Source organism: Aricia agestis, chromosome 9 (assembly GCF_905147365.1).
Source record: "Aricia agestis chromosome 9, ilAriAges1.1, whole genome shotgun sequence".
Lineage (NCBI taxonomy): Eukaryota > Metazoa > Arthropoda > Insecta > Lepidoptera > Lycaenidae > Aricia > Aricia agestis.
This window is the reverse complement of record NC_056414.1, coordinates 12,363,622-12,391,406: the sequence shown is the minus strand read 5'-3', so window position 1 is coordinate 12,391,406 and position 27,785 is coordinate 12,363,622. Positions and strand designations below refer to the sequence as shown.

Here is a 27,785-nt window from a genome sequence, read left to right as displayed (position 1 = left end):
GAAATGTGCAAACGTGTTTTGGAGCGATTCGCTTCTTCATCTCCTCAAGCTGCTCATTCACCGACGCGACGCCAACGTCGAGCGCAGCTGGGTCGATACGAAATTTCCTACAATGCACTGCAAGGTTGCACTCGAAGCCTATAAGGACGGAATGACGGAACATGACACTGAAGTCTTAGTAATAGGGTCCCGTTTTTACCCTTTGGGTACGGAACCTTAAAATTACGTTTGTTGTATGGGAGCCCCCCTTAAATATTAATTTTATTTTGTTTTTAGTATTATTTTGTTGTTATAGCGGAAACAGATATAATACACAATCTGTGAAAATTTCAGAAGTCTAGCTTTAGCGGTTCTTGAGATACAGCCTGGAGACAGACAGACGGGCGAATGCACGGACGGACGGACATACGAACAGACATCGAAGTCTCAGTAATAGGGTTGTAAGATATATATGTGGTGGCTACAAAGGAAGATCTTTCGACCGAGCGAGGTGTTATGCTCGGTCAGGCCGGAGCCCACGTGATACATTTCAGCTGTCGTATACATACCGACGCGCTCAGAAAACTTCGATAGCGCAATGCACGAATGTTAGGCTAATTGTGGGTACCGCCACATCGTCCCGTTTTACCCTTTGGTTACGGAACCCTAAAAAATATAGTTGTTGTCTTTGTCTTTGGTAATCAATGGAGTTATTGGAGTGCTCCTAATCCTATAACCTCATATTTACTACTGACTCAGCATTTAAAGAAGTTTGCGTTACTAACTCGTTCGTTACAATATTATTTGAATATATTTTTAAATAAATTCATTTTTAGACGAAAGATTTTAAAACCCGCTTAACATTTAGCTTTTGCCACTATTTACAGAACAAAAAAAAACAATATTTATGGTTGCATAATGTCAAAATAGCTAGTGAAACGTCAATCAATCAATTTCTAGCTTAGATTTGCAGTTCAACGCTTAATCATTTTAACCACATTGATAAATTAAACACGAGGAACTTATTTTTATTCTTATTTTTAAGTTTATTTTAGATAAACAGTACTTCAAGATGTACCCCGTTGGCCAACGTAAGCAAGTGCTTTAGAAATTATTGCTAATAAGGGACAACATCATCCTTTGTTTGACTGTCCTCAATACTCTAAATATCATTTTCTCATCAAAATATAATTAGTTTAATGAGGAATGACATTAAAAATAATGTTTTATTGCCTTAGCTCCAGCGGGGGAGACGAGTGCAGGAGCGGTGGGTGTATCGGGTGCCGCGAGTGTGGCAGCAGGCACGACAGGTGCAGCTCCTGGGGCCCCGAGCACCGCGCCCGCTACGGGGGCTGCGGGTGCGGTCGCCCCCGGAGCGCCCGGGATCGCGCTCGTCGCTGCTGTCGCTCCGCCCCCCGACCTACCAGTTCTAACATGCCCGAGAAGACCAAATCTCGGGCACGAGGGCAGACCTATTATGCTTCGTGCTAATCATTTCCAAATAACGATGCCCAGAGGATTTGTACATCATTACGATGTCAATATACAACCTGACAAATGTCCTAGAAAGGTACTAACAAAGATTACTTATTGTCAGTTGCTTAAGACTATATTCTATTATGTACCAATTAATGACTTTATTTTAGGTCAATAGAGAAATTGTAGAAACTATGGTACATTGTTATAATAAAATATTTGGTGCTTTGAAACCAGTTTTTGATGGAAGAAATAATTTGTATACAAGAGACCCACTGCCTATTGGTAACGACAGAGTTGAATTGGAAGTTATTTTGCCCGGGGAAGGGAAAGATAGAGTATTCCGTGTCACTATCAAATGGGTAGCACAAGTAAGTCCTATATTTTAAAACCTTACAATAAAAATAAGAATAATAATTATAATATTATATATTTTATAATAAACTTCTATTCTATTCTAAAATATGTCATACTTTTTTTAGTAATTGTTACAATACTTGACTGTATTCATAGTTTTCAAATTATATTAACTTTGTCTTTTATTGTTACTTATTATAGACTTATAATTAATCTAAAGTAATGACTAGTAAATATAAAAATAAATCCAGTAAAATTTGTAAAAAATTATTGACTTTGACTGCAATTATTTTGTTTCTCAATTAGGTGTCATTATTTGCCCTTGAAGAGGCCCTGGAAGGACGCACGAGACAAATTCCGTATGATGCTATATTAGCTTTGGATGTAGTTATGAGGCACTTACCTTCCATGATGTACACCCCAGTGGGAAGGTCATTCTTTTCATCTCCAGAAGGATACTACCATCCTCTAGGTGGTGGCAGAGAAGTGTGGTTTGGTTTCCATCAGTCAGTGCGGCCGAGCCAGTGGAAAATGATGCTGAATATTGATGGTTTGTTTCAACATACTCTGATAACATAATTAAATAAGAGTGTTCTAGTAATGGAAACTTATAAAAAGTATTTAAAATAAGTTAAGTACTAAGAAAAAATATAAAAGAGTTTGGATTAATTGAAAGAAAAAAATGTACAAATGAGTTTTTTGAATTTGTGGCTAGATGTGAGAATGTAATTATACAGTTTAATATTTATTTAGGGGCCTGTTTCACCACTATCTGATAAAGTGCCTAATAGGCTATTCACAATTTTTTTGACAGATTCTCCATACTTGATCTGTCAAGTTAATTGGTGGATAGTCTTATCAGGAAGTGGTGAAACAGGCCCTCAAAGTCATAATACTGAATTGACTTAAATAATATTAATTTATTTACATGTGCTCATTATTTTCATTTTTCAGTTTCTGCAACTGCATTTTATAAGGCTCAGCCAGTAATAGAGTTTATGTGTGAAGTGTTAGATATAAGGGACATTAACGAACAAAGGAAACCACTGACGGACTCCCAGAGAGTTAAGTTTACGAAAGAAATCAAGGGACTAAAAATTGAAATTACTCACTGTGGGACTATGAAACGTAAATACAGAGTTTGCAATGTGACTCGTCGGCCGGCGCAGATGCAATCGTAAGTTATTCTGCTGCTAGAAATATGCAGCTGTATTTATGCTAAATCTAAATATGTAAATTAATTAATAAATCTTGGGCAGATTTTAAATCATAGCTTGTTAATAATATGTTTGTTCCTTATTTTAAATAAAATAATATATTTTCTTCAGTATTGTTAACAATAACATTATTTTAGGTTCCCTCTGCAATTGGAAAACGGACAGACTGTGGAATGTACTGTGGCTAAGTACTTCTTGGATAAATACAAAATGAAGTTACGGTACCCGCATTTGCCATGCTTGCAAGTGGGCCAGGAGCACAAACACACATACCTACCACTGGAGGTGTGCAACATTGTACCGGGACAGAGATGCATCAAGAAACTGACAGACATGCAGACATCTACGATGATCAAGGCCACTGCTCGATCGGCACCAGACAGGTATACTTTTTTATACAACTGCAATTTAGCTAAGATTTCCAAGATACTACATAATAATAATTACTAGAGATCGCCCAATGGTCGAAATTCGACCGTACTTGCAACGACATTAAGACTACTACCTATATTTAAAAAAAAATACAACTGCAATTTAGCTAAGATTTCCAAGATACTACATAATAATAATTACTAGAGATCGCCCAATGGTCGAAATTCGACCTTACTTGCAACGACATTAAGACTACTACCTATATTTTGTAAAAAATATTGACTTCATCATAGTTTTTTTCAATTCTTGTCTCTGGGACTCAGCTGATCTCAGACTGGCCGTTTTTAAGCATTGTCTAATAGTATCTAAATTTAAATAAAAAAAAAACAATAATCCATTTTCAATTTGTCAACTTGTTGTCAACAGACAACCATAAATAAAAGAGTATAATTCATATGTATAGGCTTGTCACTCAAAATCTGTCATTTTTCCTAGTAGTAGTGTCGTAGTGTGTGTAACGTTTTATTTGTTAAAAATATATATGATAAAAGCATAATTTTAAAATAATATTAGCTTGATGCACTCCTTCACCATATAAACTATAACTGTGCGAAATTTCATGCACCTACGTTTCCCCATTTTTCTTAAAAAGGGTAACAAAGTTTTTCCCTCACGTATTAATATATAGATAACCCCCACACCGGTTTCGATGACGGTGGCCTGTTTCATTGAAACCAGGCAGTGTGTGTGTAGTACACAAGGGCAGTACTCTTATAACACAGTGGGTCGGACGACCGACACGACTAGCGTGAGATCACTGACTTTTTACATGCCCATCTGAGGCGTGGATCATCTTACTTGTCAGACAATCAGGTGATCAGACTGCATTGTCCTAATCAAGCTTGGAAATAACATCATTCGTGGGAGAGCCATGCTTCGGCACGAATGGGCCGGCTTGACCGGAGAAATACCATGTTCTCACAGAAAACCGGCGTGAAACAATGCTTGCGCTGTGTTTCGCCGAGTGAGTGAGTTTACCGGAGGCCCAATCCCCTACCCTATTCCCTTCCCTTCCCTACCCTCCCCTATCCCCTTCCCTACCCTCCCCTATTACCCTATTCCCTCTTAAAAGGCCGGCAACGCACTTGCAGCTCTTCTGATGCTGCGAGTGTCCATGGGCGACGGAAGTTGCTTTCCATCAGGTGACCCGTTTGCTCGTTTGCCCCCTTATTTCATAAAATAAATCGTTGCAGTCAGGGGTCTTGGAAAAATTTGGATATTGAGATACATGTCATGGGCCATGACATGTATCGCAATATCCAAATTTTATCTAAATCTGTTCAGTATTTTAAGCAGATGGAAACCAAATCATATGATTTGACAAGTTAAACTAGGGCATTGCTAGTGTATTTTCATAAAAGTTCATCGGCCTTAAATAATAGTACATATTGCCATGTAAGTATGACATACTATATGGCAGCGACCACATAACCCAATAGACGCCTAATGTTTTGATTTCTCTTAACAAATTATTGTGTCAATGTGCTGAGGTAAGCGACGCGGGGGGAGAGGTAAGAAATGCATTACGATTGGCCAATTCAAATTCACGGCATGTCATAAATCAGAACTAGTGATGGAAGTACGAGAAGCGCTTGTCAAAAGAAATAAAAAAAACCAGTAGGTACATATTTATTTTAAAGTATAGAATGAAGAAAAGACTTTTATTAATTGTGGCAAGCTTCTAAAAATATACAAAAACGTCTTCGGATTATATTAAAAAAGTACCTATACTTACCTAAGTATATTTAAAAATATACTTTTTTTACAAATTATATATATACTTTTTTTAAACTTTTAAAGGGCAAAAATTCTGTAATATTATATGATTTTTACGAAACTTTTATCGTTTACGCAGCACAATAGGAAAAATCACCCGATTTTGAAACATTCTTCATTGGTGCTCCGCTCCTATTGGTCTTAACGTGATAATATAATATAGGCTACATAGGATATATAATAAAGCCTTCCTTGATTAATACTGAGAAAAAATTTAAATCGGTCCAGTAGTTTCTGAGATCAGCGCGTTCAAACAAACAAACACATCAGCTTTATATTTATTATTAGTAAGTATAGATTATTTGACTTGCTAATTCCGCCACATGATTTCTAAGTCACAATAAAATTGATGGAAATTTTATTGTGACTTAGAAAAAAAAATAGTTGTTCGCCAATAAAACTGCTTGAAGTTTTAGTGACTAAAAATCTTTACTTGGTTACTTTCTTTACGCTTTCAAGATAAGATTTCATGATTACTTCGCAACGCCGACAAAAAAGAACGCTTTGTGATGGGTAGATAGTAGTAGTACTAGTAGATGGATGGTTTATCCATATTTCTCTTACTAAAATTGGCAAAAACAGTGTTGGTACTGCAGAGCTCAGTAATCGTCGACAATTTTAATTGCTATTTTTTTTATGAGATAAGGGGGCAAACGAGCAAACGGGTCACCTGATGGAAAGCAACTTCCGTCGCCCATGGACACTCGCAGCATCAGAAGAGCTGCAGGTGCGTTGCCGGCCTTTTAAGAGGGAATAGGGAAGGGTAGGGATGGGAAGGGAAGGGAAGAGAATAGGGTAGGGTAGGGAATAGGGGATTGGGCCTCCGGTAAACTCACTCACTCGGCGAAACACAGCGCAAGCGCTGTTTCACACCGGTATTTCTCCGGTCGAGCCGGCCCATTTGTGCCGAAGCATGGCTCTCCCACGTATAGCTATACGCTATAAATTATAATCATTAATCAGTTGTTTAACAACAGTTCTACTCAAAATGACTTGAGCATATCACGCTTTGTTTCGATTTTCGATTAAAAAAAAATATACCTCGGAAAGATAGTTGGTATCACATCACTAGTGACGCGTGACGATATCGGAAGAAATGATAAGCATTACTAATTTGTATTTGATAGAAAGGGATATGACTTATGTCAAATGCTTTCGTCATGGATTCAGACCAGTGTAATTTAAGCTCTGAATAAATTGATTCTTGACAGTAAAAAAATATTTTGTATGAAACGCACGAGATGTACATGGGTCACGGATGTGGTCGATACTAAGACAGATTTCGCTATCATTATCTAAAGTAAGACCTATAAGTCTTACATATTGTCTGAAAGTATTCGCCTTGCATTAGGCGTCTAGAGGCTATGTGGTCGCTGCTATATGGACTTCCTTTAATGTGTTCATAGAAGTGTTATGACTGAAATATTTATTGTATGTAAGTTTTATGACTGAATTATATTTTGTCGTGTTGAATATTGCCATTTCTGTCAAGACATGTCTGCATTTAAATTTTATAAATTTTTGAGTGACTATTACTTCGGACTATTAGTATAAAATCAAGGCCAAAGAAGGCGTGAATGATTTGTATACTATTGTCTCAATAAAGTTAATCAGGCACAGACAATGTCCATATTAGGCCGCGTTTCCACTGACGCGGAGAGGAGCTTAGCGGTGCCGAATTGACCAATCACCGTGCTCGAAATCTTCGCTCCGCTTCGCTGTCATTCCGCTGGAATAGCACGATTGGTCAATTCGGGCACCGCTAAGCTCCGCTCCGCTCAGCGTCAGTGGAAACGTACCCTTATGGTTGTTCAAAGTTTCAAACACATACAGTATTCTAGCAACTTAGACAGTCTATTCTAGAAAAATCAACTGGTCGATACGTCTATAACTAATCAGACATAAGAGGTTTACGAATCACGACAGTTTTCTTTACCGTAAGACCTATTTACCTTGTAGCTTTGCACTACAGAGAGATGCACTAGATATGATTGTAGGTGTCATACATAAGTTATTTTTTTGAGACCTCAATTACTTAATAGTAATTGAGGTCCTAAAAAAAATAATTGTCGCGGCCGCACATGCGTCTATCGTCACGAAGCTTCGTGCTATGAGACGAGACCATTGGATATCGTCCAATGGTATCGCTCCTAGCACGAAGCTTCGTGATTCGTGACGATAGACGCATAATATGCGGCCGTGGCATTACGGCAATTCACTCATTGACAGTTAGCAGACATACGGTGTTTGGTCAGGCTATGTCAACTTAATATTAATCGTGATCTGATCTTATGGTCTATAGGTCCGCGGTCCGCCATCTGCCTATTAATTAATTTCTTTGATGATACATATTATCATAATATTAGCGCATTTTTTTATTTCTTATAATACTAGATGACTCCCGCAACTCCGTTGCGCCAATATTGGTTTATCACGCGTGAACTGTACATTTTTCCAGGATAAAAAGTACCCAAAAGTAATCTAGTCCTTTCCCGGGACTCAAAGTATCTCCATGCCAAACTTCAGCAAAATCAGTTCAGCGGTTTGGGCGTGAAGAGGTAACAGACAGACACACTTTCGCATTTATAATATTAGTATGGTAGTGTGGATTTCCAAAGGCAATAGATTATTCATTATACTTTCGAATTTTACAGGGAGCGCGAGATCAACAATCTAGTGCGGCGCGCGAACTTCAACACCGATCTATACGTGAAGGAGTTCGGTCTGACGATATCCAACAACATGATGGAGGTGCGCGGGCGCGTGCTGCCGCCGCCGAAGCTGCAGTATGGCGGACGGGTGTCCTCGCTCGGTGGGCAGGTAAGATGACTTACCACTTAGTAAACCACTCTTAGGCCGGTATAAATAGTCAGTACTTAAGATGCGACCCGGTCTCGGCTCTGTGATTGGTCTAAATTTTGATAGCCAACCAATCACAGAGCCTGAACCGTGTCTTGAGACCGAGATGCATCTTGAGTACTGACTATTTATACCGACCTTATTAGAGTACTACTCCATGCCATTGTTAGCTACGCACTCAGCATCTTATTATGGCCCTTAATTATTAGTTTGCTATCATAAGAGTGTAGCGCTTAAGTCACTCAGGTTTGACCACACTTATGAAAAGGCCTCTCAAGTTACAGGGCTACTAAGGGTCTAGTTTTGAATTATTATGTTCGCACTCAGTTAATGCCACAATTAACAAATAAGTATGGTACTTAAATAGAGAAATGAAGTCATAACTCATGGTAGTTTTGTAGCTATATGTAAGATGCCGACTTTTTTCCGTTTTACTAAACAAATGTAACTTTATAATACTTTAGTATTTCTAATCTGTTGTAATGTTCACAGCAAGCTTTACCGAACCAAGGTGTATGGGACATGCGCGGCAAGCAGTTTTTCATGGGCGTTGAAATCCGAGTGTGGGCGATTGCATGTTTCGCACCACAAAGAACTGTCCGAGAGGATGCACTCAAGTGAGATTCTATTCTTTCATCTTTCCATGTCATATTATAATATTTTGCACATATACAAACAAATGAGAATTTAACTTGTATGATAGCTTAGCAACCATGGAAGTGCAAAAGCGTCGTAATAATTTTTCGGTCTCATTGTTGGGGTTAGATGCAAAAGTTATCTTCTCTACAAACTCGAAACGGAAATCTATTTTCAAATGTTCACTTTTTCTGGAATATTTTATTTTTCAAAAGCAGGTAGCTATAACTTGTATAAAATTTCACAGGAATTTCACACAGCAGCTACAGAAGATATCGAACGATGCCGGCATGCCGATCATAGGCCAGCCGTGCTTCTGCAAGTATGCCACTGGCCCGGACCAGGTCGAGCCCATGTTCAAGTACCTCAAGTCTACGTTCATGCAACTCCAGCTGGTTGTTGTTGTGCTACCCGGCAAGACTCCTGTTTATGGTAATTTGAACTTTATTACTTTAATGTGAAAGATGTTCTATTTTAAACTTTAAATCACTTATGCTTAATCAGAGGCGGTTTTACAGTTCGCAAAAAGTATGTTCTCCGACCTCCATGTATTTCATCATATTTGAGCTAAAATAAAACAAATTGGAGATAAAATTGTACAGGCGTACAATTTCTATATATGAATGTATTAATAAAATGTCAATTTTTAATAGATAATTATAGAAATTCCAAAAACAATATAAAATGTTATCAATGACGTTTTGTACGTATTCGTGGACGCATTCAACAAACTAGTTGAATTGCTAAAATCCTGTGTTCAGAGCGAGCTCAGATTATAAGTTTGTGCGTTTTATGATGATATGCGTGCGGTGACACATTATAATTGACAATAGTAGGGAATTTACCTAACAAAAATTAATCGATAGTTTAAAAATATCGAAACACTTCGTAAAGGAATTGCAATCGAAATTATCGATTTCGTACTGACGTTTCAGTGGTGCCGGCGATTTAAGATGGCCGCCCTTTTTTATCGATTTGATTTCGATTCAACAGAGTCAATCTCTATTGACATAAGTTCCGTTTCATGCATATGACATTTTTCAAATGTTTTCGTAACAATAATTTTATACTCCTATTTCACAGTTAATATTTATAATTTTTATTAATAAGTTAGCATTTAGCATCTTTTCATTTTTATTCATTTACAATTATAGGAAACATTTGTTTTTGTAGATGGAAATATGGAATATAATTTATTACATTTTGATTTTTTTTGTTTTCTTGTAAAAAAAAACCCGTAGCAAGGAACATGAAAACTGTCACCCATATCATCTTAGAACGCACAAACTATACTTGGGAACCCGTTTTATTAAACAGTACCCTGTATTTTCTTAAACAATAACTTTTATTTTTGTTTTCAGCGGAAGTAAAGCGCGTAGGTGATACAGTCTTGGGCATGGCGACGCAGTGCGTGCAAGCTAAAAACGTGAACAAGACGTCGCCGCAGACGCTCAGCAACTTGTGTCTGAAGATCAACGTCAAGCTTGGTGGTATTAACTCCATCTTGGTGCCCTCACTCCGTCCGAAGGTAAGATTTAAAAAATTCAATCTTAAAGTCTGTGTAAGTAAAAAATATATTTAAATACTTACTTATGTGCTTTGTGACCATAGATAACATAATATAGTGTAAAAGCATTGACAAGCTGCTATAATATAAAAACAATAATAATATAACAGTAGAATAATGACAGATGTGAAAACTGTACTTAAATATTGATGGCAATGATCTTGAGAAATGAAACGGAAACAACCGTTTAATCAAATGATTAAAAAGATAAAACCGACTTCAAAACTGTACGTAATTGAGAATTAAAAGTTCCTGTCTCAAAAACTACTGGACCAATTTTGATAAAACTTGCAGCATTCCCTAAAGCTAAGTACTCACATGCGGTTTTGCTCGATGGTTTTACTCCAAATCGGGTAATAATAATTACTGTATGGAGTATGGACCGCAAAACTCACAGCTCGAAGGCTCGCATCGATCCGGCTTGATGGAATTAAATATATCGATTTAGAATAAAACTATCGAGCAATGCTGAATGTGTGGACGAAAGCCCGAACCGCGGGTTTTGCTCGACGTTATTGCTCGATCGAGCAAAACCGTATGTGAGTACTTATTATTAGTTAAACAATACTCAGTACAACAAAATAATATAATTACTTAAGGCGGGGATTAATCTCAATCCAAAACGATAACTTTGCACACAACCAAAGACCAAGCGTATATGCATCGCAATAAGATTCATTTTAGCTTAGCATAAAACTGTAGTCACTCGAGCGGATCTTCTCTATTTTTCATGTTTTTTTTAAATATCTTTGGAAATAAACATTAAGAAACAAAATTGTTCGGTTAAAGAATTTTTAATATAGATTTACTAACAATTTCTTTAAATAAAATGTATAATTATCCTAGTTAATACTTATATTTCGATGAAATAGATTTTCATCGGAGGTGAGTTTGTAAATTAATTACAGCCAAAGTATTAAGTTTTATTAAAATGTTTATGGCTTAAGGTATTTTAAATATTGTGCTTTATACCTCATATTTTTTAAAACTTCGTTATTATATTGGAACTAGGTAAACCGGAAGTCGCGGAATAACAAATTGGGGTTTATACTCGCCTTAAATCGGACTTATAGTTTCCGAGATATGGGTGAGGCCGCCAATTTTTGCTGATTTGGTAATATTTTTTCTCCACCCTCGGTATTTGAAAAATTATTTCTAATGAAGAAAATAAACCACTCAAGAATGCATTAGAATTATTTCGGTTCAAATCATAGTCTAAAAATATATTTACAATTAAACATAAAAAAAGGTAAGAAAATAGCTTAAAATATGCCATCCACTGTGGAAGAGGTGCACTTCAACTGGCGCTGTAGCAGTAAGTACTAATTATGACAGATTTGAAAATAAATCGGATATGTAGAGATAAGTTTGATTTTCTCAACGCTACAGTAGCGTAGAAATAATAATTCGCTACCATTTCAGTATGTAGAGTAGCATAGAGACTTTTTCTTGTAGTAGAAGTATATACACTACCAACGTAATAATTCAGTGCCAAATCAGCAAAAATTGGTGGCCTCACCTTCGATCACTAATATACAAGATACACAGTCCCATACAAAACCTCTCGAAAATCTGTCGCCAAGTAATAGTGTTTAAAAAAGTATACATTTATCTAAAATCAACCTTAATAATAGTTATTAAAGATCTTTTTATAAAACAATGTACAATGTGTGTTTACAAAGCAATAAATTTTTACGAACGACGCACGCTTCAAACTAAATTCAACCATCGTCCATATGTCTTAAAGTTTAAATTATTACAATTCCAAAAAAGCACTTCAATAATTTTACGGCCGCACGTCGCCGCTGGAACAGGGTGAAGTGAAGTATGAGTGGAGTCGAACTGTTCAACATTTTTTGTTGATTGTAATAATTTTAATAGTCCATTTTTTAATTTTTCCAAAGTTTAATGTATAAACTGTGGAGTAATTATTTTTACTTGTAATATTATGTTGTTCTAATGTTTAATTTTATAGTTAACTAAAATATACGTGTATACATTGAATATAAATGCTTAGAACATACAACGCTCGCTAAAGTCGGCTTGAAAAAATGTTCGCATCTTTGCCGTGCTATAACTGATATCCAATCTCCACATCTAACTGGATCTCGAGGAAACCTAAAAAAATATATTCCTCAATAAAATAAATAATAATTAATAGCGACTCCACCAAATGGAACAGAAGCACAGTGTATAACCCGAACATTTCAAGTGGGCATGATAAACTACGATAAGTACCTTTAGTATGAGTATTCGCAATTGAGATGGTTTATACCTCGTGTTGATTTATTTACAACTTAATTTTAAAACTGTTTTTTGTTGATTTCTTAACGAAATACCAATATTTATAATACAATTGTATGAAATATATTAGGATAAAATTAATACTTACCGGAAATATGAAATTCCATCCTTTTTTTGCGTTTTAAACGTATGATTTTTACAATTGTTGAACGAGCACTGGGACATGTTTCCCAGCGGAGCGTTCGAGCACTACTAAATCGAAAGTCCACCAGAATGTTGCGTTTGGTGCTCTTTTAGTGAGGTCGTTTTTTGCCGCGGACTGTGTATCTTGTATATTAGTGATCGAAGGGCCTCACCCATATGCAAACACAAACATAAAAACATACATACAATACACTTTTGAAATATGGCACATTTGTTCAGAATCTGATACATACTAACATAATATACGAAAACTGGGCAGTTCTGGAAATATTACATACATACGGGTCGAATTTATTAAACTTCCTTATTTGAAATCGCTTAAAAATTACCCTCCAGTCTACTGTATGGTAGAGTTTATTAAAAATAATTCCTATCAACAGAACATATTCTCATGATTACCATCTATCAATGTCCTTTTCGATGAGGCCGTTAAAATGAGTCCAAACATGAAACCTCCACTTTGGGTTCATACGAAGCTCGGTTCCTATAGAATCCAGGTGATGCTGCAGCAGCAGCATGTAAATATTTACTGTTTATACTTTATCTACTTCTTACTGGTTGTCACAATTAAAATGAGCCCAAACACGAAACCTCTGCTCTTAGTTGGCGAGGAGTTGGATATCCTATTGATTACCAGGTGATGCTGCAGCACCAGGTCAACTTTCCATTATTATGTGTATACGTATATTGTATATTCACAAATATCACGAACTAGAATGAAATATAAAACCCATCAAACGACTACAAGTTGCTAACGGCCTTTCATGAACCAGATAAACCCTGATTGTCCAGGACTGAGCCGGCTGATGATGATGAATTATAGCTAAGAACACTCATGATCATGTCAGCTTTCAAACAAAAAAAATTAGATCAAAATCGGTCCACCCGTTTGGATGCTACGATGCCACGGACAGATACACACACAGACAGACAGACAGACAGACAGACAGACAGACAGACATACAGACACGTCAAACTTATAACACCCCTCTTTTTTGTCGGGGGTTAAAAAAACTATATTGTCTCTTCTCTATAGGTGTTCAACGAGCCGGTGATATTCCTGGGCGTGGACGTGACGCATCCGCCTGCAGGCGACAACAAGAAGCCGTCTATCGCGGCGGTGGTGGGCTCCATGGACGCCCACCCCTCGCGGTACGCCGCCACTGTGAGGGTGCAGCAGCATAGGTATCAACTTTTACTCTCAACTAAAGTTTGATATAGTAATATGTAGTTAAAAAAAAATCGATTAATTTTTTTTATTTGATAAATTATTATTGCATTGTCGTTCGCTTTTAATACGTATGCATAGTTTCGAATTAATTAGGTAAAAATCGTGTTCAAAGATTGCATTACACACATATTATACAGTCCAAGTTAATAAAAGCGTTTTAAAAATGCTGTAAGTAATATTGTGTATGTTATAGTCTATCAAAAAAAGTGAAGAAATTAAAAAGTGGCATCATCGTAGTGTCATCCCTTATTTTTAGATTGATTTGAAAGGGATGACACTACGATGTTGCCACTTTTTAATTTATTCACTTTTTTGACAGATTATGTTACTGTCAACAGGCAAAGGCCACAACTACGTAACTATCTAAAATGTTTTTGCTGCAAAGTATTTTTCATTAAAAAAAACACTACTGCAATTTCAGACAGGAGATAGTCCATGAGATGAGCAGTATGGTGCAAGAGCTGCTGATAATGTTCTACAAGAGCACCGGGGGCTTCAAGCCGCACCGCATCATCATGTACCGGGATGGCATCTCCGAGGGACAGTTCATACATGTGCTGCAACATGAGCTCACCGCTGTTAGAGAGGCTTGTATCAAGGTAATTGGAGATATTGTTAAAATATAGACACATAGCAAATTGTGTAATAAAATATTTGCACAGCGAATAACAGCTATTCAAGGTCTACTAGTCTGACATTTTGTAAACATCAAATGGTGGTCCTTGAATATGTCCGTAGATGATTGTTGATTTAGATTTATACTTTTTACGCAAGAAAATTTACGGTTCCCGGTACTGTTTTCTAACTTTCTATGCGGAAGAAGCTGCGCATAACTCTTAGCTACTGTATTTTCCGTATATTGAATTTATCTTAATCATTTCAGCTGGAGGCGGAATACAAGCCGGGTATCACGTTCATAGTGGTGCAGAAGCGTCACCACACGCGGTTGTTCTGCGCGGACAAGAAGGAGCAGTCGGGCAAGTCGGGCAACATCCCCGCCGGCACCACCGTCGACCTCGGCATCACACATCCCACCGAGTTCGACTTCTACCTGTGCAGTCATCAGGGTATACAGGTAATGTGTCAAACATTTCAATGGCCGAAGCCCACGTGGTCGATTGCAGTTGTTGTTTGTATACTGACGGACTTAGAAAACTTTGAGAGCACGATGCAGGAACACGTAGCGCTAATTGTGAGTAGCGCCACACAATCAATGTAAAATGTATTTAACTTGGTACGTGAACAAATTCTATAAAAAGCGACAGGATATGGGCGAAAAACCCTAGACTCAAATTACTTTTAATAAAAAAAATGTGTCAAGCATGGTGCGCTAGCTTCGATGAGTTGGAAAAAGACGAGATAGCATACGATAAACAAAATTTTTGTTTCGTCGACATCGTGATCTTTGGGTGCTTCGCCGCTAAACGCACACTGGCTCTTTAACGCCTCTAGTACACCGACGCTGAGAAACGCGAAAAATCTGCGAAACAGGAATAGGGCGACATCCATACTTCCATACTAATATTATAAATGCGGAAGTGTGTCTGTCTGTCTGTCTGTCTGTTACCTCTTCACGCCTAAACGGCTGAACCGATTGAGCTGAAATTTGGTACAGAGATACTTTGAGTTCCGGGAAAGGACATAGGATACTTTTTATCCTGGAAAAATGTACGGTTCCCACGCGATAAACTAATTTTGGCGCAACGGAGTTGCGGGCGTCATCTAGTACAATATAAGCTATTGTCGTGTGGCGGGTGAGACAGTAAATTTTTGTACTTCGACATCAACACAAGCAGTAGATCATAATTTAACTTAGTGGGTCCTTTGTTGGCTTTACCACTCTTTGTAGGGTTCCGTGCCCAAAGGGTAAAAACGGGACCCTATTACTAAGACTTCGATGTCTGTCTGTCCGTCTGTCTGTCTCCAGGCTCGGTAATAGCTAGAGAGATGTAATTTTCACAGATTATGTATTTATGTTGCCGCTATAACAACAAATACTAAAAACAAAATAAATGAAATATTTAAGGGGCTCCCATATAAAAAACACATTTTTTTCCTATTTTTGTTCTAATGGTACGGAACCCTTCATGCGCGAGTCTAACTAGCACTTGGCCGATTATTTATACTTTTTTTTTTCGCATCAGGATAAAGCCCGTTTATATAGATTGATAAATACAAGAAATAAAATTAACCTTATTACTATAATCTATCTTCAGGGTACATCTCGTCCGTCGCACTACCACGTGCTGTGGGACGACAACCACTTCGGTTCGGACGAACTGCAGTGTCTGACGTACCAGCTGTGTCACACGTACGTCCGCTGCACGCGCTCCGTGTCCATCCCCGCGCCCGCCTACTACGCCCATCTCGTCGCCTTCCGAGCCAGGTAAAATATCAAATATTATACAGAAGTTTCCGAATACCGGTACACTCATTCATGATTTCTTACGTACTTACGTAAGGACTTTTATTAAAAAATTATATAAAAAAAAATTAAATTAAACATGTTTACAAAAACCTTTCGATGTCTCTGAGTGCCTTTTTTTTATTTTTGAATACCTGTGAAAGAAACTTGTCGTCAATCAAAAAATCGTAAAACTAGCCAGATGTCGCCAAAAGCTGTATAGACATCACAAAAAGTAATGTAACTGTTACAGATGTCATCATAAGCAATGTAACTTACAGATATCATCTGGTGGAGAAGGAGCACGACTCAGGCGAGGGCAGCCACCAGTCAGCGTGCAGCGAGGACCGCACGCCCGGCGCCATGGCGCGTGCGATCACCGTGCACGCCGTCACCAAAAAGGTCATGTACTTCGCGTAAGCATCGGCTTACGCGGCCTCATTGGCCAGGTGAGGTGGCCGGCCACACCCACTGGTTAAGGTCTAGTCATGTTCATTGACGCAGCCTGGCCACGCCCACTGGCCACATGTCGCGGAATGGCCACGCCTATTGATCAGATGTCGCGGCCTAGCCACGCCCACTGGCCACATGTAGCGTCCTGGCCACATGTAGCGGCCTGGCCACGCCTTTTGATCAGATGTCGCGCCTAGCCACGTCAGCGGCCATGTTAAGTGGTGAGTGAAACCTGGCCACCCCACTGACCACATGATGTTACGCCTATAGTTGGCTAGATGCCGCAATTTCTAGTTTGTAAGGACACAAAGCGACTATTTTGGTCCACCAAATCTGGCTCCGACCAACCAGCAATCCGAGCTGCTTTAATGTTCTCATGAACGAGATAACGCGTTGATCCGGATGCAGCAATAGTGTCACCCCTATGGGTCAGAATTATGAGCCTCTACCATCCTACTATTGCGTCATCCGATACGCGTTTTGCGTCTTTGGCCAACTCAGGTACATAGCAGCCTTAATGTCACGAAAAATAGAACTACTTATAGCAGATATTTAAGTATATATTATTTATGTAAGCACTTTAGTAGTGCTAAACCCGGAGAGCATACATAGTTGTTTTGTGTATAATTTTTTTTATTAAATCCTTTTTTTATAGCGCAAATCGATGTATTATTTTTGTTTTATGAATTTAAACTGGTCATACACGAGCCGTATTTAAATCGAAGTGTGCGCAGAACAAACTGTGTTCCATGAAGGTTAAAACGCCGTATAACTAATATGGAAACTCGTTTTATTTGGAGTGCGTGAAGTACAGGCATTCCAAATAGGCTTATGTATAGCCATTAGCCAGCTTAAGTGTCGCTCATAAAGCAGATGATATGTATATTTTTTACAGCTACGTGAACTGTAAATTTATTATTTATCTGTGTATGTTCTCCGGGCTAAAATCGTACCGTCGGTACATTCGAAACGGAGTAAGCTTTAGTTTGTTTAATGCCTCCTTAAATGTTCATTAATTTTACGCATTTTAAATACGATGGCGGCATATCGTTTAATACATTATAATTTTTAATGATTTATTAACATTGTTTTATATCGCAGTTCGCACTATTTTTCAGCATTTTTGATAAAAAACACTTATTGTTCTTACCGCTATTCATAAAGCCCTTATGGTAGAACTACAACGTATTGTGCTTAAATTCTATATGAAATGATTTTACAATGTTGAGAGATGGTGCGAAAAAAATGAAATGGTGTTTTGGCCGGTCACAAATCTATATCTCATAAGGTAGTATGAAATGAAACCTACCGGGATAACATTTTGACAGCTTTATAATTTATCTGTCTTTTATCTGTCCAATCATTTATGCGATCCTATTATATTATATAATCAATCAATTTTGTTACTTTTGTCTCAGATCTATGAGTCACTCGGTCTCTAGTCCTAACCATCGAAGCGAATGCTTAAATCATGCATCTTAAACTGCTGCTCATTGCTTAGTTGTTAATGTCATGAATTTGTGTGTTGACCACAAGCAGTGCCGGTTTTAGCTACCAGCGCCCTGGGCGAGATTTCTTCGGTGCCCAGGGTGCTGGTAGTGCAAAAAAATGCGAACTAACAATTCGCTGATTCAGCGTTATTTACCCTGTATCAAAATTCACCCTCATTAAACTTTCATATGATTCGTACACGAGCTCTAAATAACGTAATAAGAAAAGTTGCGACGAGTGCGGGGTGTCTCACTCATTCCCGATTCCTCGAAGTATATTATTGTAGTGAATCAACGTATATTAATCCAGCCGTTACTAGGTATAAATAGTCAATATATGTATATACTTTCACGCTTTATATTGTTGCGGATGCCGATATAAGATCTCATAAAACCGCCAGTCGCCACGAGTGAAGCAAATAAAGGAACTGTTTTACCGACAGGAATAATTTACTAGATGGCGTTTTCTGTAAACATTGATATATACTCAGCGAATAGAACCAAAATGATGTAGAAATTATTTTTAACGAGTGAAACGAACTTTTCCTTAAATCGAAAAACATAAGCGACCAAAAATTATTCTTTAATTTGTACTTGATGGAACAATGAGTAGGTAAGGTTAATTAATATATTTTAAGTATGTCTGTGACCGGCTCCTCCATATTTTCCTCCTACTAATGTTAAAAAGTAAACTACGAAGTTATATTATATCCAAACTATATTTGAATCTTGTCTTTTTTATCTTTGAAATGATGTCCTCGTTTTGCCCAACTTTCTCAGCCAATTATTTTATTAACAATTAGGTAATTTCAATATTGACGTACATATTTACATAGAATTATATTTTAATATAGTTACTAGTATGTAATTAATTGTTAATATAACGTTAAGATTTAGCGCCAGATATTTTAATCATTGACTCAAAAATAACAACCGTTGTAAGCAATAAGACCCTTTTCGTCACTTTTATTGATAAGTCATTGTGTACCAAATTAGGTAAGAGAAAATCTAGTAATTTTAATCATTTATCAAGAAAATAGTGTGTTATAATTTATTAGAAACCATAGAGCAAAGACAATATTTTTGTTTAACGAAAAATACGCCAAAACTACGGTAAACAACTGATACCTATTAGTCGCAATGACTTATAGGTATCAGTTGTTTTTTTAATAATTTATCCCTCATTTCTATTCTCTTTCTAATGAAGATCAAACTGAATATCTATAACAAACTTCTACCTCTCATGTATCGGGCGAGAATGCCGCGTCCCGCTCTAACAACGTCATTTCACGTTTGTTAGAGTAGGATGCGGCATTCTCGTTCGATTGTTTGAGTCTCAAAACGGTTTCGTGGTACAAGCCCAGATGAGATCTCGAAATTACTAAGCATTGTGAAACATGTTGAAAATGACATACGCATTACGCGCCCAACTCGCGTATATTCGAGTTTTAGAATTCGTTTGAAGTCGAGGTACTCCTTAGTTCTTTCTACTCTGAGTTCTGACTCTAATGCGGTCTTACCTTATTTGTTGTTGGCCATATATAAGCTTCCATCGGTGGAATTATCATTACATACTTTATAATCGTGATTTGACTTTTGTATGTTCAATTGGAATTACTGTACTCTTTGTATCAAATATACGTGCCTTCGTTTAGGGGCGTTTTAATGAATATTTTGTATTTTTGTTAAAAATTAATTGTACTTTAACGAGTGACTTAAAAATGTAGGAGCGGTATTTTATTGGGTTCTTGTTTGTACAAACTCGCATTATTTGTTCCGTCTTCGATATCCGGAATCCATCTTGAGTCAAGCACCCGTCTTTTTGTCGATTTCCGGCTACTTACCTCCCTCTACGTCCGCCAGATGGCGCTAGTGTCACGGATTTGAGTCGGATGCGCGCCTAACTGACTTTTTCATTATGGCGTCGTTTTTCTTGTCGTGAATATCGGCTAAAAATTTATATTTCGTGAATTTTAAAAATTGCTACAATTTAGTGCTCTTTTGTTTAGAAAGTAAACTTAATTAATCTTAAGTGTGATAAATTTAGCATTTAACAGTAAATTTCCGCGATTAAAGTTTTTTTTTTTAGCCGAACACGTGTTCGTAATACTTCGCGGTAAAAGTGTAGCATCTCCTTCTACTGGAAGACTTAACCATGAGCGAGTCAAGAGATTCAGCTTCACGTAAGAGGAAGTCTTCCCGTTCGAGAGAATCTACGGACAGTTCGTCGACATCGTCATCTTCGGAGCGGGGGGTCGATTTGGACCCACGCGGAAACGTCCGTTTCCGCTCCGTGAGTAAACGTTCCCGCCATGTGAGTAATGAACAATTTGAACATTTATCGCAGCAAGTTTCTTATCTGACTAACTTAATAATGTGCAGTAATAGTGATACGCGAGTGCGCGATTCGGACATAAATGTAACGGGCGATAGTTCGAAAAATAATCCCGCGAGTGTTTCGAACAATTTGCTCGAGTTGCAGCCGCCGCAACGGCCTGTGCAAGACTTAAAGTTATCGGATCTGTCCACGACCGTAAAAGATCCTTTGTTTCCAAAATCGAGTGACGAACATTTTAAAAGAATTTTTGATTTACAAAGATTTAAAAGCAGCGACTGGAATTGTATTCGTTTTTCGGACGCGCAAAAGAAATATGCTTCCGTTCCTGGCTTTATCGAAATGAACGTCAACGACGAGCTCAGGCGTTTCGCCCCGTCGGTCACGGACGAAAGGTCATCGCGTTTCTATTTAACCGAACGCAGTTTCGCTGCGATTTCAAATGCTATTTTAAAACAAAAGGATGAGTTACGTAATAATTTACAATCGTTGATAAATTGGGCTAGAGATAACGAACAATATTTAACTGCTACATCCTTGTTTGAGAAAATTGAACAATTATTTAGTAAAGATTCCGGGTATACGAAAGTTTCGGACGATATTTTACAAATTGTTTGCGGTCGTCGGGCCGATTTAATTAACGTTCGCAGGGAAGCAGTATTAAGACAAATACCTGAAGAATATCACAGTAGTGCATTACAAAAAATTCCTCCTGATGGAGAATTTTTATTCGATAAAGACATTTTGTCGTCGTATCTTCAAAAAGTTGGGGGGGCCGATAAACTCACTCCTACGGCAGGTCCGTCCACACAAAACCGTTACACAGGACTCTCCGCACCTGCTCATCATTCTGCTACCATCTCTAACCATAAGCAGTCTGATATGTTTTTTCGATCGTCGTACAATAAACCAAAACCGAACAATCGAAAATCGAAACAACCACCTAACAGACGTTCTAACTATAAGAACAAGCGCAATAGCCGAAACAAACCGCGGCCAAAGGCACGTTCGCCGAGTAACCGGTATCAATGACTGGCCCAAATTTCGAGGAGGTTGTCTAGTGCAATATCAGCGTGCTTGGAAAAAATTAGGAGCGCCGGATCATATTTGTCGACTTTTGAAGGGGGTTTTAATACCGTTCGTCCGAAAACCACCTTTAATATATCCGGGAAAAATAGTTTTGAAAGCTTACGAGACCAAGAAGAGCTTCGATATGACCCAACAAATTCAGAGCATGCTGAAGCAAGGCATTTTAGAGAGGGCCGAGATCACTCCCAGCTACATCTCGACCTTCTTTCTAGTTCCCAAACCAGACAACAGTTTTCGACCGATATTCAATCTCAAGTCTCTGAACCAGTTTTTGGAAATAAAGCCTTTTCGACTTTTCAGCCATTTCAGAGTACCGAGTTTCTTGCAAACAGGAGACTGGATGGCGAAGTTAGACCTGAGTCAGGCGTACTTTCACCTGAGCATCGCCGAGAAGCACCGTCGGTTCCTGAGGATGAGCTACAAAGGCGAACTGCTCCAAATGACCTGCCTGCCCTTTGGACTGGCGTCCGCACCACGAACGTTCGCCACCCTAACCAATTGGCTGGCCGAGTACCTCAGGTCTCGCGGCATCAGGTGCGTGGTTTATCTGGACGATTTTCTCCTAGCCGATCAATCCGTCGACCATTTGACCGAGCATGTGGCTTTTACCATCTCCACGATGAAGCTACTCGGTTGGACGGTGAACTGGGAGAAGAGTGTGCTGGCTCCGACGCGACGCCTGGAATTTCTGGGAGTCGCCTGGGACACCACTCACAACACGAGGTCCCTGTCGGAGCCCAAGTGCCTAACGCTACGCAGGGCACTTCAGCACCAAATTTCTGTCGGCAGTTGGTCTCTCAGGCAGGCCCAGTCCCTAATGGGAAGACTCAACTTCGCCACCTTCGTAATTCGCCGAGGTCGTCTACACTGTCGGACACTGCAATACTACAGTCGACAGCTGTCCACCAGACACCCATATCGAAAATCTCCGATACCAGAGCCGGCGCTTCAGGAGATGATGTGGTGGATGCAGGAAGCAGACGGGACATTACCGATACACTCGAACCCGATCACTCACTTTCTAACGACCGACGCCTCCGACATCGGCTGGGGCGCACAGCTGGGAGAAAAGAAAATGGCGGGAAGATGGAACAAGGACCAGAAAGATTGGCATGTGAATCTGAAGGAGCTGTACGCTGTCCATGCCGCAGTAGCTCAGGAGCGCGATCAACTACAGAATGCACAGGTATTGTTACAGACGGACAATCGCACTGTTGTGGCCTACATCAACAAAGAAGGTGGCACGAGATCGAAAAAGTTATTACAACTAACACGACAACTACTTTCGCTCCTGGACGAACTAAACGTAGCTTTGACCGCACAGTACTTCCCGGGAAAATTCAACGGAGACGTAGACGCGCTATCTCGTGGGAAGAGGTGCCCGGAATGGCATTTGACAAAAGCAGCGACTTCGATACTCTTTCACAGATTAGGGACCCCACAAATCGATCTGTTTGCATCAGTGACAGCCCATGTAGTCCCAAGCTATGTGACGCTAGATCTGAGGGACCCCGGAGCTCAGTTCTACAACGCGTTCAGTCTCCAGTGGAGGTTCGACCTAGCGTGGGTATTTCCACCGCCGAACCTAATACCACAAGTATTATCCCATTTGAACACAGCAACGGGACGATACATATTAATAGCGCCGAGATGGAACAAAGTGTTTTGGCGAGGCGACTTACAACGTCGAGCGTTACGGACACCATTCACAATCCCGAATCTTCCCGAGGTTCTGATCGACACAGTGACGGGCAAGCGCCCTCCTGCAGTAGAATCGATCAACCTGGAGGCCTGGCTGATCTCGGGTGGACTGACATGATTCAGGATTGGTCTGAACAAGAAAGACAACTTCTTTTTTCAAGTTGGAGGACTTCAACAATTAACACATATACCCCAGCTTGGAATAAGTGGAAACGATGGTGTCGTTCAAAAGATATTTCCTTTCAAAATCCTTTGCCTAAGGAAGTGGCTCAATATCTAGCTTATCTTCACCAAGTAGAAGGCCTAGCTTATCGCACAATATTGGTACATAAGTCTGTTATTGCCACTTTCAGCGCACGCGAAAATTTGTCTTCAAATTTCCTAGTCAAGAGGATGCTGAAAGCTATATCACAGGCAAAAGAGAAGCCAATTAATCCGCCTATTTGGGATGCTGCAATATTAATAAAATATCTTCAAGTTAACGCACCCGACGAGCAAAACTTCTATCAAGTATCGAGACACGTAGCGGTACTCCTTTTATTAGCTTCGGGCCGTCGAGTACACGACCTCACACTTTTGAGCATAGACCCCGAAAAAATGGTATTTGAGGCCGATACTTTGATTTTGTGGCCCTGTTTTGGTTCGAAAACCGATAGTTTGCATCATAGGCAGTCAGGCTGGAGAATTAAAAAACACCCAGATAGGAATTTGGACAGTATTCACTGGGTGCGGAGGCTGGTTCATTTATCTCAAGACAGACGTCAGGATAAATGGTCTCATTTATTCATAACTACTAGAGGCGATCCGAAACCAGCATCTGCCACGATAATCGGAAACTGGGTTAGATCGCTGCTTAAAGCTGCTGGTATAGACGCTACACCCGGCTCTACCAGAGCAGCAGTAGCCTCATTAAACTGGCTTGAGAACTTTCCAATTGAGCAGATTCTCGCCACTGGAAATTGGAAAAGAGAACACACCTTCCGAAGGTTTTACAAAAAGGAAATATTAAGGTCCCAAAGTAGTACATGTACATCGCTTTCTAATTATTTTGTACCAGAGTGAAAACTTTGTAATTAGCTTGATTTATATTAAATATGTTGTATTCAATTTACACATTATGGCATCATTCAAATTCCTTAATTTACAGTATGTGTACCAGGAGATAACAAACACATCACTCAAGATGGATTCCGGATATCGAAGACGGAACAAATAATGGAGAGTTTTACCTTACAATAAAACTTACCTATTATTTTTCCTGAGATATCCGGAATCCAGGTAATCCCTACCTGGTACATCTCGAGCTTCATAATGAAAAAGTCAGTTAGGCGCGCATCCGACTCAAATCCGTGACACTAGCGCCATCTGGCGGACGTAGAGGGAGGTAAGTAGCCGGAAATCGACAAAAAGACGGGTGCTTGACTCAAGATGGATTCCGGATATCTCAGGAAAAATAATAGGTAAGTTTTATTGTAAGGTAAAACTCTCCATTTTATATAGTTACTTAAATATTGAAACTTTAATGCTAAAAATGTTCTTTAAAATTTAGAAACAAACATACCTAAGTTTCTTGAGGCACACTTATTTTTATATAATAATGTCATGCGTGATCAACGTGGTTAGTTTAATAGCGACTCGTAAATACTTAAAAATATAATAGTTTAAAGTCCACTTGCATCAGTCTGGGTTGTTTGCTATTCGTTTGTCAAAATATAATGCCTCTCTCAGAAGTACGAGAATCGAGAGAGATAAAAACTTGTAAGTTGTAATCCTCGAATAGTTTTAATCTAGATTGGCGCTAGTGGGCATATCTGGGCCAAAATTTGCCGTCAAAATAGTGTAGCAGATATATTTATTTACTGAAATATTATATTCTGGCACAAAACAAATGTCTAACATGACACATTAAGTGTTCAGAAGGTGTTAGTTGTTAGTCGCAGTCAGACGCGGCTGAATATTATACTTTATCCAGTAAAAAATGTACTAATTTCTATTCAAAAATGTACACTTGTAAGAGAATAAATTGTAAACAAATCCTCGAGCGCCTTTTGTCAATATGAAGGTACTTTTTGCGAATATAATAAACTGCTTTCTTCTTGTCAAATAATAAGAGTGGTTTGTTTACAATTATTTCGAAGTGGTTTTACTATCTATATTAAGATTAATTAAACATTGCCTTATTTTGTGAGCGTCAGATGGTCATTAATAAAGTAAAATTGTTAGTTTAATTATATCGTCGCGTACTTGTGCTTATATTTAATCAATAGTTATACGTCTACGCGTCTCAAGAGCATAATGTTGTAACTTGTAGTTCTTAAATGTCTCCGATACAAAACTCTACGAAATATAATCGTTTTTGATTCGAAATATAGATATATTATATTACATTATTACTTTGGCAATATAATAACTCTTGTACTTTAAGATTAGATTTAAGAACCCTAAAAAAACAACTATGCACGATGTCCAATCAGCTTTATATTTTATAAGTACTAAAAATAATCGGCCAAGTGCGAGTCGGACTCGCGCACGAAGGGTTCCGTACCGTTATAGAGCAAAAATAGACCAAAAATATTTTTTTTTTACTTATTGGGGCCTTCCTTCCTTAAATTTTCATTTTATTTTAATATACTAATTATTGAAGTAGACATATAATTAGGGCTTTTGTGAAAATATCAAGTGCCAACCTGTTGCCATTATTCACATCGAGCGAAAAAGGCCAAAAAATCACGTTTGTTGTATGTGAGCCCCCTTTAAATATTAATATTATTTTGTTTTTAGTATTAGTTGTTACAGCGGCAACAGATATACACAATCTGTGAAAATTTTAGAAGTCTAGCTATCGCGGTTCTTGAGATACATACAGCCTGGTGACAGACAGACGGACGGACGGACGGACTGACAGACAGACAGACAGACAGACAGACAGACAGACAGACATCGAAGTCTCAGTAATAGGGTCCCGTTTTTACCCTTTGGGTACGGAACCCTAAAAACGAACGAGCCTTCTGTCCGGACGGGGCAGGCCGTGGAGTAGTCGGTGTACTAGTATTAAGATTCTAACTTAAGGTTCTAACAAGGGACTTTGTTTTAAGTGAATTCAGCAAAGACAAAATCGTGGTTGGCTAAGTTCTTCATTATAATATTATTGTATTCAATTAAAATTGTGTTCGTGTCATATGTTTAGCATTGGTCGCTATAACATTATCTGTATACATAATATGTACTTTGAATATTTTTGAAATATGTATTAAAAATCAGATATTATCAGATATTTTTCATCAATATTTTAGTGAAAATACAACTTAAAAATATATAATATTATCTTAATTAATTGTTATGGCGACCAAATCTTACTTGCTTCAATTGCACGCAGCACGCATATTGACGTATGTGCACGCCAATGGCAATTATGTAACGATTTGACAGCAAAATTTATAATTTTATTTAGTATAGGCCGGGATCATAACTTCTAACATTTAACCAATACGAGCTTTTATATAAGTATTTTCTTTTCATCTTAGGCATAGCTGCATGGGCGTACCCAGGTTCTGGGCCAGGGGGGGGCAAATCACCCAGGTTCTGGGCCAGGGGGAGGCAAATTACGCAGATTCTGGGCCAGGGGGGGGGGGGGCAAATCAGATTGTGAAAAAACTAGGTGTTTATAAAGAATAAAAAATTAATAATTTTTAGTTGTATTGCAAACAAATGGCAAAAAATCGTTATTTTCAATAGATGAAAGTACTAGATAATATATTTAGTAGGGACATCAACATGATCAACATGATGGGGGGGGGGGCAGCTGCCCCCCCTGCCCCCCCCCTCGGTACGCCCATGCATAGCTGTCTTATTTACAGACACTCAAGAAACAGCGCCATCTATAAGTATATTATCAATATGTAAACTAAAATATTTTCAAATGTAAGCCTATCTGTTTATCCATTATTTTTGATTCAGCGTTTGTTTTAAATGTAATAATTGTAACAACGATCACTGCTGTAATTTGCCAAAGCGCCGAGTAAATCGGCTTATATTTATGACACCATGATCGTTGTTTAATCGATTAATGATGACTTGACGCATTAATTAGTAACAGTAATTTACTTTCTTGGTACTTGAAAGGTTCGTATACGTCTAGAATCCCGATTCGACTGTTATGCATTAATACAGCTTCGTTCCTTGTGCAATCAAGTCAGTTTCCTTTTATTAAAATACAAAACAGTATTCTCTTACATACGTCAAATAAAAGTTTTATAGGTTTGTTATTTCAAAAACAATACGGACAGGTTCAAACAAGAAACGAAGCCGCATTAAAACAGAAGAATCAGGGTGCTG

General features: G+C 38.4%; 3 protein-coding genes across 3 annotated transcripts; all 3 read left to right on the top strand.

Annotated features, from left to right (window-relative positions):
- The first annotated feature begins 944 nt into the window (after nucleotides 1–944).
- LOC121730126 (protein argonaute-2) lies at nucleotides 945–18,481 on the top strand. The gene is made up of 15 exons (XM_042119003.1): nucleotides 945–1,070; nucleotides 1,218–1,549; nucleotides 1,626–1,826; nucleotides 2,119–2,362; nucleotides 2,767–2,989; nucleotides 3,167–3,412; nucleotides 7,892–8,057; nucleotides 8,589–8,713; nucleotides 8,980–9,164; nucleotides 10,094–10,260; nucleotides 13,784–13,932; nucleotides 14,400–14,577; nucleotides 14,862–15,053; nucleotides 16,195–16,364; nucleotides 16,664–18,481. The coding sequence occupies exons 1-15, from the start codon at nucleotides 1,052–1,054 to the stop codon at nucleotides 16,800–16,802; spliced, it is 2,736 nt and encodes a 911-aa protein (XP_041974937.1). The 5' UTR covers nucleotides 945–1,051; the 3' UTR covers nucleotides 16,803–18,481.
- Nucleotides 18,482–20,411: 1,930 nt separating this feature from the next.
- LOC121730138 lies at nucleotides 20,412–21,703 on the top strand. Its single transcript, XM_042119027.1, has one exon. It carries the CDS (start codon nucleotides 20,481–20,483, stop codon nucleotides 21,690–21,692), a length of 1,212 nt encoding a protein of 403 aa, XP_041974961.1. The 5' UTR covers nucleotides 20,412–20,480; the 3' UTR covers nucleotides 21,693–21,703.
- A 1,132-nt stretch (nucleotides 21,704–22,835) lies between these two features.
- On the top strand, nucleotides 22,836–24,512 carry LOC121730130. Its single transcript, XM_042119012.1, has one exon. The coding sequence runs from the start codon at nucleotides 22,836–22,838 to the stop codon at nucleotides 24,510–24,512; it is 1,677 nt and encodes a 558-aa protein (XP_041974946.1).
- Nucleotides 24,513–27,785: the final 3,273 nt, after the last annotated feature.